Source organism: Mauremys mutica, chromosome 22, assembly GCF_020497125.1.
Source record: "Mauremys mutica isolate MM-2020 ecotype Southern chromosome 22, ASM2049712v1, whole genome shotgun sequence".
Lineage (NCBI taxonomy): Eukaryota > Metazoa > Chordata > Testudines > Geoemydidae > Mauremys > Mauremys mutica.
Genome location: NC_059093.1, coordinates 4,885,151 through 4,904,116, shown reverse-complemented (window position 1 = coordinate 4,904,116; position 18,966 = coordinate 4,885,151). Strand labels below are relative to the sequence as shown.

Here is an 18,966-nt window from a genome sequence, read left to right as displayed (position 1 = left end):
GGGCACAGTCATATAAATAAGTTGGCTTGATTAGAATTTGCCTGAAGGCAAAGATTTGCCAGCCGGGTAGAACCCAGAGCTGCAATCAGCTGCTTGCAAAAAAACTAAACGAATTTGAGTTCACTGAGGATGCTGTGAGATTAATGCAGCGTTTGTCCTCCAACACAGTGAAGTGTGCGGCTGGGCATGGATGGGAGAATTTCAAAAGTTTGGTGTGGCTGGAATATATGCTTCTATTAGAGCTGATTGAAAAATGTAGCTTCCAGCATTTCAACATTTGTTCTGGTCCCAAGTCAGGACGAAAGTTGAAAGATTGTAACTTTCTGGAGAGTGCTGGAGGGCCGCAAAGAGGGGAGAGTCCTCTCCAAAGAGTCTTTGATTTTACCCTGTGAAAATAATCACCTGCAGTCAGATTTTCAGTTACCCTGAGCTTATACTTTGTGCAGCTGGAGCCAGGAATGTCATTCTGGGTCATCTCTCTGTTCGCCACATCCTGGGCCTCTTTAAGGCTCTTTGAAGTTACTCTGGCTGCAATGGTCCTATTGGGCAGCAGCTGAGGATCTGGCCTTAGATGGTTATTTTCACTGAATGAAGATTGTATGGAGAGGAATCTCTGCTCTTGCATCTTGGATCCAGTTACCCTCCATCCCACATGCCGGTACATCCCCTAACTAAGGCTGAGATATTGCATTATTTTTAATGAGCATTAGGCATCTGGATCCTCTTGTTGGTACTGAAAGTCTTAGCCTCCGATTGTTGACAGCCACACCTACTGCAGAGATGGTCCCATCTGCTCTGGTGACCATGGTAATTCTTTTTTGCTCTGGATTCTTGGGTCTCAGATCCTTTCTCTGAGCCCCACAGCCTGAGCTCCAGGAATCTGCCTAATGTCTCCCCAGACTCTCTGAGTTGGGATGGGTTTATGATCGCAGCTGAGATCCCTGTTCTAGCTGCAGTGGTTTAAAAAATAATAGTGGGTTCTACTTCTTTGGCAGCTTTAAACCGTAAGCCATCAGCCCCTTTTATCTGTTGGACACAAGCGCCTCTGGGGATTCCCAGCATCTGTGGTGAATGCATGTGTCCCCGTTCAGATATCAGAGACATTCAGTCACTGTGGCATACAGGAAAAGCATTGGAAGATCCCAATGCATCAGGGTGAGTCACATGGCTAGAGGGATGCAGGGAGGCCATTGTGTCAACAACGAATCACAGCTACAGTCATACACACAGGCCTGATTTCAGTCTACTCTCTAAATTTATGAAACAGAGGTTCCTAGCAGGAGCCATGTACCCATGAGCTCATAGAAGGAAAAGGATTTATACCCCATCTTATGTCAGCTCTGCTTGTTTCTTCCAATCGAAAAAGACGGGTGAGAAACTCATAAGCCAAGCCAGAAATGATGGGATCTCACAGAATGAGCTTCCATTTAAAGTGGATTGTTGTGGCCCTGGTTTAGAACAGCACAAGCTAATCCCAGGGGCATTAACCACAATCACAGCCTGCCAGTGGTCATGTTAATGCTTTACATTTCAGTGTCGTACAAACGTTAATTAACTAGGGTGATAATTAATAATGTGGCTTCTTGACCCTCAGTGAGTTTGTTCTGCTCTGTGCTGTTACATTCACAGGTTAATTATGGCTTCTCTTGTCTAGCCTCTCCCCCCATCCATTTTATTTTTCCCTCTTAAATAACCAGTTGCAAATAAACGCGAAGTGAAACAAATTCAGTCGCTCAGTGCTGAAATTCATGCCAACAGCAACTCACTTCTCAAATCTTTATTTGTTCATTTTTTTTAATTTTGTGTGTGTGTGTGTGTGTGTGTGTGTGTGTGGACACTCTGGAGCTTAGTAGATGCAAGGTCTTGTTCTTTCAAGTTTTCTTGTCAGGTCTAAGAAAACATGATGTATGGCACTGAGAGAGACTGTCTCATTGTGGGGGATCAATACAAATAGGGATTGGGGGGGAAAATACAATCTTGAAATTTTCCCAACAGACACAGTTATTATTAAACTGATCTGTAGTGAAATACAGGGCACACTGCAGCTGAATCCTCCATAGGATCTGAAAGCTTTGCAGAAAGTGAAATGTTGCTTGTATTGAATGTCAAGTGTTGCAGGACAGGATTTTCCATTTTGTATGAATTTCAGCAACTTCAAAATTTTTCCATTCCAAAATGAACAAAAATAATTTTTTAAAAAAAATTTCCCACAAAAAAAATCCTTAAATAGTTTCAGATAAATTGAAATATTTCATTTTGATAAAATAATATAGTTTCATTCCAATTTCTATCTTTTAAAAGTTTTAAATAATTTTTAAAATATAAAACACAGTGCATTTCATTTCAAAAAGTCATTTTTAAAAAGAAATAAAATAAAACATTCTTTTCCAAAAATGTCAAAATGGGATGTTTGGACATCATTGAAACAAGTTGGTTTTGTTTTCTAAATGAAATTTCATCAAAATGAACACTTTTTAAAAGCATTTCAGTTTAGACAAAAATAGCATTTTCCATCCCCCACAAAAAAGTTTCAGTGAAAATCTCACAATCGGCTCTAATTGAATGCATGAACCTGAGACTCTCTCTCTTCTTCTTAGCATGTCACCACATTGCAGGAAATGATATTATGGCTCCCATACACTTTTATCTTCTTGATGAACAGGTAGGTTAGTCGTCTTAATGTGCTTCAATTCACTACACAGTTCAGAACAAATTTTCACCATCCACTTAACCTCGAGTCTGACTTTTATCTCCTATGTTTAGATGAGCAAGACTCTCTGGGCTGCATGGTCCCAACTTCCACCACAAAAAGCAGAGTACTGATCAGCAGCCTCATGAGAAACAAACATGTTTCCACTTGAGCCCTGGTCTCTGTGGATAACTCCAGGGCAATGAAAAGCATTTTATTCCTTCACATACATAAAAATGCCATTTTCCTCCCTTTTTTGCCAAGGCTGAGAATTATTTTTGTACAACTCTTGTTGTTATTCTAGGTTTTCATGTGGCCTTAATCACTGTAGTATTTGAGAGCCTCCCAGTTTTCAGTAGATTTTATCTGCACAACACCTCTTTGGGGTAGGGAACTATCCTTCCACCCATATCTTTTCACCTATCCTTTGTTGCCATAAGAATAACAACTCAAGATCAAGATCAAGTTTCCAGATGTCCATGCACTGAAGCTCCCTGCAGCAACCTGACCTATTAGAATGCAAACCCTAGATCTATCCAGAGACATCAGCACTGATTCTATCGGCTGGGGAGAATTAGGAATTAGCACGTTTTTGCAAACTATCCAAATTCAGCAAAGCTGCCAGCAACCTCTTTCCACCCCCACCTCCCCTACCAAGGGCTTCACTTCTCAGAATCCTTGTCTGTTTCTCAGCATTCCTGGCTTTTTGGGAAAGGACTTTGAGCTTCAGGAAGGAGTCACCGAAGAGCCCTGCATATCCACCTGCAGATAACATGATACCCAGTAAGGCAAGTGGAAAATGCATCTTTGGACTGACTAAATATGGTCAGAATATCAGAACAAACTGTAGAATATCTGAATATAGGAAAGAATTTGAGTCTGATTCACCGCTGCCGTGCACTTTGGAGTGTCAGTTACTCCTGTGCAAAGAGAGTGCAAACTGCTGAATTTTCCATTCATACCAAGGGGAGCATAACACACCCACATTGCATAAGGACCACCTGGCAGTAAACCCTAAAGCCGATTTTTCAGGCTTGCCTTTCGCATCACACAAAGCAGATGGGAACTCTGTACCTGCTGCAGCTTGGAACACCAGTCAGATGGGGGTGGAAGTCACTCTGCTGAACTATTCAAATACTGATAGCATAGACAGGTCTGAACCCAATACCTCGGTCCCCAGATTACCATCTCCAAACTGAAAAGTGTGACTCAGGATCTGAACTTTGAGGCCACCTTTAATTAATAAGACAAAGGAATGAAAGTGTTCTGGCAAACCCCTTCCTGGGCAGCTTCCCCATTCCTTGACTCAAGGCCAACAGAATTGAAGTTCAAGGCACTGGGCATTCACAGAGACTGTGCTAGTTCTGGGGGAAACCCTGCTCAACCCCAGCAACCTGTGCGAAAGCAAGCAGAGCTTTTCACCTCCTCTGTTGACGATCACCTTCATTTTTTTCAACCTAATCTGCATCCCCCTCTGTTTCCTCATAGAATTTAAGGCCAGAAGGTACCACCCGATCATCAGATCTGACCTCCTGTATATCATAGGCCACCAGCACCACCCTGAGCCCATAGACTAAACCCTACAAATGAAATTAGACCAAAATATCGCAGCCCAGAGGAGACTAGACTGTTCTGTGCTACAGGAAGAAAACAGAAGGGACTGAGGAGCACTATGATGCTGGTGATGAAGTGAGATATACCCAGATAATTCTGGCATGTGACCTGCACCCACATGCTGCAGAGGGAGGTGAAACCTACCCAAGGTCACTGCCAATCTCACTGGGGAGAGGGGAGGGGAAATTCCTTCCCGGCCCCACCTATGGTGATCATTTAGACCCTGAGCATGTGAGCAAGAACCAGCCAGTCAAGCCCCTGAGAGAGAGAATGCTCAGTGCCACCTCAGAATCTTGGCCTTCCTCATCCGATGTCCCATCTCCAGCCTATGCCACCCTTGATGCTTCAGAGGAAGGAGATAAAAAAAGCCCTCCCAGAATACATTTTGGATGTGGGTATCCCTTCCTGAACTCTGCTGGAGGCCGGCTGAAACCTTGCATGAGTGTCCATTTAGGCTATGTCTACACTATTGCTACACTACTCCATTTTGAGTCCATCAGTGCAGCTCCTACACTGGCCAGAAAACATGCCACAGAGGTGTGGAATGCCCTCTCCAGAAAGTTTCAAAGCTCTTAGGACTTGTTTTACAATAGAACCTAAAAGAGAAAACCACCCCCTTACGGAACATGTCCTCCTCTTTCTTGTTTGTTCACTGCCTTGGAGCCGAGCTGAGCTGCTAGTTAAATAGGAAAGGTTACGCTGTGTTAACTCAGGACTCTGCAGGCACTGGGTTGAAATCCATCGGGAGGGTTAATGCATATCCAGTGGGAAATACGAGGGCCAGACCAAAGCTATTAGAATCAGTCGGTAGCCCCAAAGTCTCATTTATGCTGCAGAGAATGCCTCCTGAGATCATCTGAGTTTAATCAACTTCGTCGGCAGCACTGGCTCTGTCCAATAGCAAGAAATCCCACTGGCAAATCAATAGCACACTGAGTTGGTAGGAAGAAGAAGAGGAAGAATAAATAGGTCCCTCTACCAGTAAGTGAGTCCCTTTTAATTTGGATCATTAGGAAGATGCAATGCTAACTCAGTGCTAAATCTTCTTGGTACGTTCCTCACCAGGGCTCCCATCACTTGGCATTCCATGAACCTTATATTTAAGGGAAGAGAAAGGAATTCTGTCCAGGTTGCTGTTCTGCCTACCCAGGACAAGGCAGGTGCTGTAGTTAGTCCCTCGTGCTATGGTAACAACTCCAGTTTGCTTATAACTGAATTGATGACTAAGGCTATGTCTACACTACAAGCTATGGCTGTGATACTTGTGCTAGTGCTCATCTGAGCTAGCATGCTAACAATAGTCATGTCGCTGTGACCGCATGGGCAATGGCAATGGAACCATGGGCTAGGAGTCCCCGAGTAAGTACCCACAGGATGTGGGCGGGTTTGTACTTGGGACGGCTAGCTCTTGCCGTCGCTGCCTGCTAGCTCAGATGAGAGCTAATGTGAGTGTGGCACGTGTACAGAAGCTCGGAATCACACCATTAGCTTGTAATGTACATGTAGCCAAAATGGAATCCCTTCTATTTGCCTCCAGCCTTGTAGTGGTTGACGACCAATCACTAATAGATGTTGTGTAGGGAAAGATACAGACACTGCCAGGGGAGATGAGCTGGGTGACTGCGTAGGTCTGTTCCAGCGCTAACTTCCATGACTATGATTAGATTTTTCTCTCTACTAATTGCAGAAGAAAGATCCCCACAGCGACATGATGTCTACCTTCCGGGGAGCAGTTTAAGCTGCATGACATAAAGTGTGAATTAATCTTCATTATGGATTCTACGTCCTGCTGATTTGGGTTTTTCAGTTTTCCTGATGTGCAGTCAAATATCCTGTCTCTTCTTCTTCCCTCCTCCCCTCTTGAGATGCGTTAAAACTGATTTCTGCAGTTATCCAGAACCCACACAGCCTAACCTGGAGGCACAATTAACACCAGCGGCAGTGCATAAATGTGACGAGTGTTGTCAAACAGTTATGAAGGGGCAATGGGCTACCCCTATGCTAACATGGATATTAAACTCCCCACACATTTGTCCTTAATATTAGGTACTAGGTGTGACAAGGTATTGCTGGACATGTATGGGACATCTGATATAGTTAGGGAAAAAAACCAAGTGATTTCTCACTAATTCCACCATGTAAATCAATCGCTTTAACAATCAATTACTCTTACAAACAAATCTTGCAGGCCCTGATTCAAGAGAACACATGTGGAACTTGAGGAATGGGAACAGTTCTCTGGAGGCTTAATCCTGGAAGCTGCTGAGTGTCTGAACCAGCAAAGCACTTAAGTGCGTGCTTAATTTTAAGCACACTCGTGTTCCCATTGACTTCAGAGGGACTACCCACCTGCTTAAGGTTAAGCACATGGCTAAATGGTTTGTAGGACTGGGACTAGAGCACTCAGCACTTTGCAGGATCAAGCCCTTGAAATAACTGAGACTATTTAGATGCTCAAAATTAAGCAAGTGTTTTGGTGCATTTGGACAGTAATTAACAAATTCTGATTGTGAATCCATTATCATCCCCACTTTCTTGAATGTGTATGAGACAAGGCAGGGGCAGTAATATCTTTTATTGGACCAACTTCTGTTGGTGTAAGGTACAAGCTTTCAAGCTACACAGATCTCTTCTTCAGAAGCTTGTACTTTCCACCAACAGAAGTTGGTCCAATAAAAAATATTACCTCCCCTGCCTTGTCCTTTTCATATCCTGGGACCAAGAGGGCTACAGCAAAACTGCCAACAACTATTGAAGATATGTGCAATCTTCATTAAAAGAGTTGCAAAAAGTGGATGAGCTGGGTAATAATAATGAATGTTATCTGAAATTGTATGGCTTTAATATAGCATTAATGACAAGTGGAATTTGTACAGAATCTTTCATCTGAGGAGCTCAAAGCACTCTATAAAGATTAAGAGCTAGAGTGTACCTTGGACTACCTACTCATGGAGGAGAGTAAAGGGAAGTAAGAACCCTGCATCCAACGCTGTGCAGCTCCCCATGTCTCCGGTCTGCGTACACAGGAGCTAGCAGGCACTGTGTGGGGATGGTGTAGGCATGCAGCAAATGGGTACTCCTTCTCAAAGCAAGGAGAAAGCACAGGGAGGATTTGTGATTCAGGGTGTGTGGGGGGTGCCTGTGAAGTACAATGCTTCTAGCGCTGTTCCTCTGGGGCAGTTTATGCACCACCCCTTAATCAATCTAACCCTAAGTATTCAAATACCTGGGCAACCCCAGTCTGCTCTTAGTGAAGTGGCAACCAATTGTCTTATAAAGCAAACTCCTATTCCCTTCTAGACTCCACTGATACCTAGCGGGGATGCTCTAGGTAAATACTTCCAGTCGACTTCAGGGTTGTAGAGTAGATTAAAGGCCAATAACTCGGCAGTGAGTAAATTAAAATCAAGAACTCTGCTGTGAAACATAGATCAGACAGAGGTCTCAGCAAAGGACTTTTCATTTGCAGTCTGAGTGTATTCAGCACTCTTGGCAGTAATTATTATTTCTGTGTCACCTCTGTAAAGTAAATAACTAAACTTCTGTAGCACCCTTGAGCCTGGATCCAGCAGAGTACTTAACTTTAAACATGTGAATAATTCCAATGACTTCAGTTAGACTAGTCATGGGCTTAAAGTTAAGCACATGCTTAATTGCTTTGCTGGATTGCAGCCCTGACTTCTTGCTTGTTTTGACTGCAATTTAATTTTCACTTTGTAATTTTGCACGTGTAGAAAAAACCTCCAGTTTATCTTCAATTACAGGCCCATCTAAACGAAAGAATATTGAAGGAAATGTCATGTATTTATTTTTCTTGTTAGATGATTTTAGCACTGGTAAATGGTTCCACATGGACACCCCTTAATGTCTACTACTTCTTTAGAGACTACAGCAGCAGAGTAAGGTATCCTGCCTTTCCTCTCACCCAGTGTGTTTCAACCTTAATTGAAGGGATCGTCTCTAGATGGTCAGAGATAGATAGATAGATGTTCAGTCTCCATAGTTTATTCAATCCTTGGCTTCTCCTGATAGCCACCAAGCAGAGGCCAATTAGTAATTATTTTGAAGGTGATGTGGACACCTATCCACCAGGAATTGGATCGAGACGCCTCAAAGCTCATTTCACATAGGTCAGACAGTCATCAGATAGTAAGATGTGTAACAACTTTTTGGCAACCTGAGTAGAACTTTATCCAGTACTTTAGGCATTATGGATGCAACTCATCCCTGTGTAGAAGGCTAGTACAAGGCCCAAGTACAACTTAAATACCACTTAAGCCCTTACGTGGTACATAAAACTTGAGATGGTTCTCTGCACAAGAGGTTAATTGCTTAGTATGCTATTCCCTGAGTCTACCAGTCTCCAAAGAAAGTAACATTTTCTCTCTTTGTCTCTCACGCGCGTGCACACAAGTTTTTCTAAAGATTTGAAGAACAAGGGCCTTGTACTTTCTATTATCCTTTCCCACACATTGCACTTCGCTCTTTCTAGCTATTTACGATTTCAAGGATCATTTGATGTCAGCTAAATGCTTGGCAGATTTGGAATATTCCGCTTTCACAAAACACAGTGCCACTCAAATACAGCTCTATGTGCAGAGGCACAAAATTCCTTTATACCAAAGTGACATTCTAACTACTGTAATGTGACAAGTAGCTCACTTGTGATTCTATTTCTCTTATATATTATGACACAGTAGCTCTGCATTTACATTTTGCACATACAGTTGCACATTTTCCCTACTGCTGTGGTTTTAAAGAAATATGCCGTGGTCCTATGTGTTTGGTCGATAGTCTATATAGTTTATTTACACAACTCCAGTGAAGTGTTAGGGGCCCGTTCTTGTGCTTGGGCATGCATTGCACATGGATGTGTATCTTGGAAAAATCCATGTCAACTCAAGGTTAGTCCTTCTTGGGGTTTTCCTCACACCTCTTCCACTTGGTTCCCCAAGAATTCAGAATGCCTGCAGTGTCATGACTCAGGTTCCTTTATTTGGCATACAGCAAACCTACACTGAACTGATTAGACTCAAGTGTAGAGGGTGGGTATAGTGCGTACCACATGTCCAAAGTCATACCGCAAACCTCTTCCTTTATGTACATTGACATGTTACAGTGCATTTACTATACATGGCATCACAGGTTTGGGGATTGGCTTGGCCACTTTGTATGAACCAATCTAGCATGCACTGGCCATGCCTGATTTACTCTTTGCCTCATCTTACAGTCCAGGTTTATCTTACCCATTGTTATCTTGTCCATTGTAAATTGTTCCCTGAGTGTTCCCCTTATCTTAGCTAGTACAGACATTCTGGTTCTAGTCTGCTGATCCTTTTACCTCCCTAATCCTGTCTCCCAAGAACTGAGGTCTCACCTATGTCCAGTTACTCATGTCAAGCCAGGCCTCCATTCCTCTGCTTTTCTTTTTCTTTTTTTCTATTAGCATTTGTTTAATTTGCAATAGGCAGCACAGTAATAAACGTGTTGTGTTCTGTCCCATCTAGTGGCACCGAGATTACTTAGCAAGAGAGAGAAAATGAGTCAGCTCTACAGCCTTAGCTAACAGCCGCTTGGCTTTTAGCTCATGCTGTAAAGGCTCATGCACTAAGCTCCAGAGATCCCAGGTTCAGTCTCTCCCGCCAACAACCAGGGTCTGTCAGCGTTACAGTTGCAGGCTAAATTAATGTTGTCTGACTTTTAAATTCCTGTTAGCCTTGCAGAACTAGTACATCTATGGGAAAATTATCTGGATTCTCTTCTTTCTTGTGCATACTCAGTAGATTAGTGTACTAAACACCAGACACACCTGAGCAAACCCATCAAAGACAATGGGACTGCACATTCTGAAGACAGTGGAGCAGCCCGGGTATCACAGAGGACCTAATTTGGCCTCCAGAACCTTTGTTTGTGGTGATGATGATGTGTGAGATAGGAAGGAGCCGGCCTGACTTTCAGATTCTTGGTTGCATTCACAGGGCTGGCAATTAGAAAAATGAGCACATTTGTTTCTTGAAATTACTGAGAGGAAGTTATTATTCTGAGTAGAGCCACATTTTAAATAGCTGATTCCCAAGCCACTAATCTTCCACTCTCTGGATATAGGCACCAGATATATTTGGCTTGCAGAGGATATGCTACAAAGCAATGCCACCTACCTCTAGGTAGACTACCCAGGGCATCACCAGAGTCGCCACCAAGAGATCTGCCACAGCCAGGCTCACGATCAGGTAGTTAGTGGTGGTCTGAAGGGCTTTTTCCCTGGACACGGCCATGCACACCAACACGTTGCCAAAGACAATGACGAAGATGAGAAGGGTGAGAAGCATGGCGTAGTAGTTGTAGTGAGGCTTCTGGTCTTCATCGGACCCATTGAGAGGCTTGCTCCAGTTCCTGTTGCCAATGTCATCATTGTACCAGGACACGTTCAGGGGATCCATGAAGGTAAAAATGCCAGGTTCCAGCTCCACTCTGCCACAAAGAAGAAGCCACATGATACTCAAAGACTAGAGTGTAACGAATCCATCATGCACACACAAGCTCATGGAGGTCGGCTCCATGTTTTCATCATATACGCAAGTAAACCTTGCAGAGGCTATGACACTTACTGGTCTTAGGGTCAAGGCATTGGAGTAGGACTCAGGAAGCTCTTGGCTATGTCTGAGTTGTTGCATACCCAGATTCAGAGGCGTACTATCTTATTTGCATGGTTCTGAGCCCCACCGCTCACATTAACTTCCCATGGGAGCCAGAAGTGCTGAGTCCCTAGGCGTCTGCTCTCTTATTGCCAGACCAACTTGATCCAATGCCTAGACCCACTTCTCCTATCTAAAGCAGTGAGTTGTCCATCATCCCTTTGCAGTGCTGACCCTGACAGCCTCCATGCACTCCTTTCCATGCTCCCCAAATGTATTGCTACATCGTTGTATTGAAAAGGGATCCAAATGAACCATGACAACTGCATTTAAGGTTCTGTGAACGTTCATTCAGATGGACTCAAGGCTGCAAGGAAATCAGACAAAAAATATCCAGTTACAAGACTGACATTTGAAAAGCTGACTAGCAGCTGGCACCGGAACAGGGAGGAGGCATCAAACCCAGTCAAAGCACCAGCCCAGCATGCAATCAGAGCAACTCCTAGCGTAGCGAATGCATTAAGCTCCTATTATCTTTCCTGAGTCTTTTTTCCTTTCATGCTTTTTAATGAGATTTCCTTCGCTTCACATTGGTTTCTTGCTGCTTGTTAAAATGATCAAGATAACAGAGAAAATATAAATAGGACATCACTTCCCCAGTCCCAGTCTCCTTCCTTCAAAAGGTGTCCTGCTCCGGCTGACCTGATGGCAACAACCATAATTGCAACAAAATCCCAGGCCCTGACATTCTCTGCTCTCTCTTGATACAAACAGCTGCTGTTCCAGCATGCACTGGAATCTAAGCTGGGAGTTGTTTACCTTGCTTTGCCGTGAGACTTCTGGGTTGGACCTGGGTGCTTTGTTATTTTAGCTAGACTGCAGGCAGAGCACTGTGTGCTCCCATCAGTTCTCCTGAGCTGATCAGGATGGGTCGCTGTTTCAATGGGAGACCTTAAGAACATAAGAATGGCCGTACTGGGTCAGACCAAAGGTCCATTTAGCCCAGTGTCCTGTCTTCTGACAGTGGCCAATGCCAGGTGCCCCAGAGGGAATGAACCTAACAGGTTATGATCAAGTGATCTCTCTCCTGCCATCCATCTCCACCCTCTGACAAACAGAGGCTAGGGACACCATTCCTTATCCATCGTGGCTAATAGCCATTAATGGACTTAACCTCCATGAATGTATCCAGTTCTCTTTTAAACGCTATTATAGTCCTAGTCCTTCAAGGATAAACCTTTCAGAAAGACATATTGGTGCTATGGGGGATGGTACCTGATTTGTTATTGGAAAGACCTGGTTCAGTGTTGAGTTAATGTTCACTCCTGTCCATGTGTGGGGGCTGAATCCTATCTGTCTCTCTGACATAGGATCCTATGTAGTGCCTGTCAACATAGTATCTACGTGATCCCGCCCTGCTAAAGTCAATGGCAGAACTCCAACTGACTTCAACGGTAGCATGGCTGGACTTGTGGTTATTAATGCCCTATGATACTTTTTAAAAAGTATATAAAAGTAGGTGTAAAATCCCCAGTGTGTTGAAATTCTAGTTTTATTACTCCGCTCTTCATCCCTAAATTTCCCCTGCAGTTTCACCTAGATACGGGAGTCTCAGTCACATTTATGTCCTAAAATGTCGGGTCGTACTTCTGTTTGCCAGTTCGTTGTTGTTAAGTGTGGAATCTAGTGTGAAATGTGTGACGAGAAAATGTCTATCATTGAGATCTGGGGAGCTTGGAATTGCCAATTCAAGAGGAGTTCATTGGTCTCTTTAATTACGTATTCCACCATATGCAGTGTCCTACAGCAAGTGCTCCAGAACTTGTCTTCCCATCTATGCACCAGGACCAGTTAGGCCATGTGTATTCATGGAGTATGGGGACCGCCTACTGGAATCTCATAGTCATCATCGTACAGTCTGGAAGATGAGATTATCTGTTGCGATGCCTTTTTGACCTAACCTCCCAGGCTTGAGCAGTTACCTATGGAGCACTCTCATCACCTTTGCAACCCTGCCCCTTGACACCAGACTTATCAAAGAAGGCATGCTCCAGAGCTGGCGTTAGTTTAAAATCTTGACCTACCTTAACTTCCATGTGACCCAGAGTCCAACTCTTATGGTGTAAAATACCGCTTGCCCGTGACCTGCCCTCCCCAAAGCCAGGCCTCATAGTAATCCTTCCCTGTTAGGGACAGTTCCATATATTCCCACACATTCATAACTGCCTGATAATGTTGATGGGGGAATCTTACACACACACAAATGACAGAAAGAACCCGCATTGTATGGAGCTTCCTTTACCACTTGGCCCTGATTTTCAGGGATGCTGAGCTCTCTACCATTGCTCCCTGGATCTAGCAGCCAAAGCTCTTTGAGATCCTGAGAGTTTTCTGCAGTGGCTGGCCCCCTCTCAGACTGCAACATTTCAGAACCAACAAGAGGAGATAAGCAAGTAGGTCAATCTTAGGGTTAAGCAGAAGATCCTCACACCACAGATAAAAGCACAAGTATCAGCTGGTCTTTGACAAGCTCCTTATTTCCAGAGGAGACTCTATAATCTACCAAATATCACTCACAAAGGGATCAAAAGGATCCTCGATTAGCTCTGAGTCCAATGCTTTTAGTGAAGCCCCTGGCTGCTGGGTTCCCAACTGCACCTATGATGCTGGTGTTTTCAAATTAACATCCCGCTGCCAGCGGCATTTTCTTCCAGCTGGAGCCCTTGTGAGCACTTTGTGGAGTGCAGAAATCTGCTAAAAGGCTTTTATGGGAACAAGGCACCTTACAAAGGGCAGCATGGCCCTGGGTTGCACAGCAACTGATTGCTCCAGACACATCCCCTCGCATCCCACTTCCCACTAAAAATGAGGGGCTTAATACGATGATTGTGCTGCTGAATCATCAGCTGAAAGTGATGTTCTCATCTTGGCAATATTGTCCAGGCTAGGGATTGTTCAGACTGTCCAGGGAAGAGCCAAGAGCTTTCCAGTATAAGGCGGGTTTTGAGCTGTTTTATTGTTGTTTATTATTTATAGTACAGGGGGGGTTAGAGGTGCCCAGCAAATTTGGGGTGTTGCAAAGAAAATTCTGCACAAGTTTCATTACTATTAACCTTCTCATGCTTGTGAACTTGAAATACTGGGCCTGATCCATGAGTGTGTTGCTCTGAAAAAGCCAGGAGTAAAGCATAGGTGAGCCAGGCAATGGTTATTAAAATGTGTCCCTAATAAAGGCAATCATGCCTGTTCTTAAACCCAACATTTGCCAGTCATTCCTTTTCTTTTAACAGTTGGCAAAGTCAGTAACAAATAGCAAACAGTGGGTGTGACAGAAGTGAGTCCTGGGAAGCATAAGGCGGTCAAAAATCTATATTGGGATGTGAAAGACTTTATACAATAAATGTCAAGTAGGGGAATCCCTGAGGTGTGGTTAATGCAAATTCCTCACTTTGGGTTATGCAAAAACCTACCCTTTTAACGCTACACCCTGAGCAGAAGGCCTTTGACTGGTGATTGCCTGTTCCTGGAGCCTGGAGATCAAAGACCTGAGCTGTCCAGTTGGGGTTCTTGTTCCTGATCTAAAAAGGTGACATGGACTTGTAACCAAGTGGGCAAACCCAGTTGTGGGGTTTGAAAGACTGACACCTACCAGAGCCCTAGGATGGAGTTGGGGTGACCTCTGGTAAGCTTTTAGCATGTATATAGGAACTTCCATTGTTTTTATATATTTGTTTTGTGAAGGCTGGTTGGTAATTAGTGTACACTTTTATAGGCCCTGGAGGAAGACTGCAAGGGGTGTGTGTGTGTGTGTGTGTGTGTGTGTGTGTGTGAAAGGTGCGGTTAAGCCTGAAACTGTGATGGTGGGAATGAAACGTTTGTAAACAATATCCTTGAAAAAATCAGTCAGCCTTTCTCCTTAGGCTCATATACTTTGTCTGTTGTTGCGGTAGACAGAATTATTCATAGAAAATATTTAGTCAATACTTACCAATCACGGTACATTTTTAAATCACTCTCATCACTACACACACACAATTTGTGAACAAAAAAAGGTGCTGAATTCTTAATGAATTTTAATTCTACCAAATGGTTTGATCACCACTAGTTGTCATTATTGATGTAGAGGTTTGGTTCAGATGCTTTTCCGAACTTATCTGAACCTCTAGAGAATAAAAATCAATTTGGAAATACCATGAGAAGAGCCTTTCTTGTTGTATTTCAATATCTGCCTTTGTGGGGCAAAGTACAAAACACAGAGAAGTATGAAAATTAACTTACAAATATGAAGGTCTTTTTGGAAAATTCTGGGTTTGGGGGGTGAAGGATAGGATGGGCATGATTGGACACTCTGTAACTAATTAGTCCATTCCAACGTAATCTTATGTGACTCATCTTACATAGTATCAGCAATCTCTCATTACAACCTTTGTCTTGAAGATGATTTATGAGACCTAGAATGTGCATTGCCCGGTGTATGAAATATACACTGTGAGATATTCCTCTGTCCTGCTTGGTTACCCAGTGCTTTGTTTGCCAGGCTGACTATTCCACTTTGTCCCCAGAGGTTTGTTAAACTGTAAACAGGCCACAAAGTGGAAAGAACCAGGGCATCAAGCTGCAGCCAAAGCAAGGCAGTGCACATAATTCTTAAGTATAATCATGAAATTTCAGCTACCGCATTCTTGGGACAGAACTCCAAGGGTAGTAAGGAATGACTCTATTCTCAGAGTGCCAGTTAAAAAGGAGGGAATAGCATGAGCTTAACACATACTGAATACAGTCATTAGCTGCTCGGCTAGTACTGCATACTCCAAGAACTTCCTAGTGGTGCCGCTGAAAGTACCAGATATGTATAGGCAAAATGTACCTGCTCTTCTGCTTGATGTGCCAGGCTTCCATGTGGAAAGCATGTGATGTGCTGCTGAATGGTCCTATATGGCCAGGTAGAAGATGGACTTGTGGTCAAGATGCTGGATTGGAACTCAAGAGATCTGAGTCCTGTTCCCAATTCTGTCACATAACATAAGCAGAACCCACTTGCTGCTGAATTCCAAGTAAAGTGCACCTGATTTGCTGCTGAATGTACCTAAGCTAACATTCTATTGATTACCATTGAGTTTAAATGGATAGCAGGACACCAGGTACCACCGGGAAACCAGCAGATAAAAGGTTAAGCTGTAATTACTTCATCTCATGCATTTTTTTTCTGAATGGAGTTTTATCACCAGCACATTCATTGTCCTATGTAGATGCAGATAACACACTGAAAGTTAAGACTTCCTTCTGAGTGACAAGCAGAGAATCTCAATGGGCAAAGGAGTTCAGATAAGGATCCCAAGTTCTGGATGCTTTTCCACAGTCTATTGGAATGGAGCTTGTCCTGTTTGGCCTAGAAATCAGGATTGAAAGTTTGATAGTCTCAGAACTCAATGGTTCCTTCTGGCCAGAACGTTCTGCCAGAATAAACTCTCCTGTGGCACTTAACGAAAAGAAAGAAAGGAAACAAACATGAACTTAGCAGAACTTTCCCAAGGTTTGAGTCTGGATTCAAAGTTTGGGGAAAGTGGAGGGTCATTTCCTATTATACCCAAATGGGCTCCCCAGCCCTGTTTTGACATGAAGTCCTTGAGAGCAGGCATTGTGGAGGACACATTGCTCCAAAACATTTCTGTTTTGATCCCACAACAGGAGGAACCACATTGATTCAGGCCAGGGTCCATCTAGCCCAATGTCTTGCCTCTGACAGTGGCCGGCACCAGCTGCTTCAGAGGAAGATATAAGGAGCCCTGAAGTGATGGGATAACCAGTCCCCAGGGAAAGTTTCCTCCTGACCCCGTTTAGCTAGAGGTTGGCTCATGCTTTGTAACAGAGGAGTTCATAGTCTCGCCAAAACAATCTTTATTTTTACAGCTCTGGATGTTCTTGCTGTCCATAGAAATCACCAATCCCCTTTCAAAACCTGCTAAACTCTTGCCTTCAGCAATGTGTGACACAGGAGCTAGAAACTTGAGAAAGATTCCCTGTATAAATTGATTTTCATGGCCAAGGTCTTTAGTGTTGTTTCTCATTCTATCCATCAAGAGCAACATTGCTATCAGATGAGGACAGCCAGACTTTTGCTCTAGTTTCATTCACTCCTGGACCTTCAGAGACCGATGTAGAGAAATGAGGTATTCAGCAAAGATGTGCTTTATCATTCATCCAATGAATGGAGAGGGGCAGCTTCCAAATCACATCTGAGAAATACTGGTCCTAACCCCATAGAAAGCCCAGCGGAGCTACCTATATGTGGTTTTCATCTAGCAGAGCAAGGATTGCTGGACTGGGAGGATGTGGTGGCATCCAGTGATTTGTAAATAACTCAAAGACCGTAAATTCTGCTTTACAAATGGAATAATTGTGCCAGAGTTAGAACTAGTCAATGTACAAAGATTCTTTCTCTTCTTAAGAGTAGCAGTGGAACTCCAGTCTAGTGCTACAGAAAATTGGCCAGATCCTGAGCTGGAGTAACTCAGCACAGTTTCATTGAAGCCTGTGAGCTACACCGGTTTACACCAGTTGAGGATCTTTTCCGGTGCCGTCTTCTCTTGACCTAAGTGGCATATGACGGAATCAGTTTGTCTAATTAAAGCCTAAACCAACCAATCAAAAGGCAAATATGTCTCACCAGGCTTCTTCTGTCTCAAACATTTTATTTTCCTTTCAGCTCCTTTACGTATTTCCTGTGTAAACACTGAATTTGCATTTCAAAAGGTAAGCGGGTAGGGCTAGAGATGTGCTTCCAAACATGGAGGCGCTCAATACCTGACAAATTTGTTGTTCTTCTACCTGCAATGTCTATCAAGTGGAGGTATGCTGGTTGGACGGCGTGTAGTATCCATGGATGTCCTGCATGAACCTCCCATAAATGTCTGATTTCCAAAAGTTGTGAGACCACTTTCTGTCAGGGCCTTTGCAAAAGTTATTGACTTGGGAGGAGGGAGATTTTTCAACACCTCACCCGCATCCCCAGTACCAACAGGGTGAGGGCATTTAGGACTAGTAGCCTTGGCCAGACTGGAAAACACTTCAATTGACTGGTTTGTAAAATCTGCATCCTTCACAATGGTTGAGCACAGGTAAGATGATGTAAAGCGGGTCTGACAGCTGCCATCTTGGCTGACACCAGCGATTGAATGGAGGACTTCCTGTGCTCAAAGCAGGAGTCTCTACAGCTTGAGCTAAAGAAGCAGACTCTCTGGCTGAGAGCTGTACCAGTGGGTGACACCAGCAGGAAGCAAGAAATGACAAAGCTGACAGAAGGTAGCTCAGAAAAGTATTTGCCCCTTCTTCATGCCGGTGAATGTGAAGGCTGAGACCTCTCATTTTGCCTGTCATTGGATGCTGAACTTTTTGAAGCTATCTTAATTATGTACAGAAAAATCCCCCTTCTCTCGTGTATCTTGTACAATGCCTCTGTAACTCCACCGGGGGCTCCCGGAGACAGGACGGTGAAGCTCAAGTCTCTGGACCCACAACTCAGGGTTATAGTCCCTTTGTTGAGGCACACTTAGGATACATTCCTGGACTGTAATGCATGAATTAAATAAATCTTCTACCCCAGCTTCCATCTCTTCCCACCACCCCTCCTCCCTTTCCATCTCAGGGCCTCTCTTTTGTCTCTTCTTTTCATCCCCTCCCCTGTCTTCAGCGATGGTTTCTGTGTATGCTCCAAACCCTTCTTCCAAGTGACCTCCCATATTATAATGCTCTCCTTGAACTCTGGGGTCCTGCCCACGTTCCAACTGTATCTAAGCCCCATTTCTGTCTCCTGCCCCCTCTAAACCTCACACAGGTTTATTAGTAGTAGTAATAATCTTTTGCATTATGGACGTGTCCAGAGGCCCCAGTCAGAATCAAGGGCCCATTGCGCTGGGTTCTGTATTGGACTCAGAAAGCTGACATTCTCAAAGACGCAGGGGTATTGTTTTTACTCATAGCAAACATCCCATCCAGCTGGTGAGATCCTGAGGCAGTTCCACGACAACA

The 18,966-nt window shown here is 43.8% G+C and overlaps 1 protein-coding gene and 1 long non-coding RNA gene across 2 annotated transcripts in view; one reads left to right on the top strand and one right to left on the bottom strand.

Moving 5' to 3' along the window:
* The window catches only part of DRD2 (dopamine receptor D2), a 64,648-nt gene that overhangs the window by 8,099 nt on the left and 37,583 nt on the right, over nt 1-18,966 (bottom strand). The window contains exon 2 of the mRNA XM_044997206.1: nt 10,462-10,774. Coding sequence (XP_044853141.1) covers nt 10,462-10,743 — 282 coding nt within the window. The 5' untranslated portion in view covers nt 10,744-10,774. The remainder of the gene's footprint in view (nt 1-10,461; nt 10,775-18,966) is intronic.
* Nucleotides 1-18,966, top strand: part of LOC123354853 — a 103,493-nt gene that overhangs the window by 49,427 nt on the left and 35,100 nt on the right. The window lies entirely within an intron of this gene.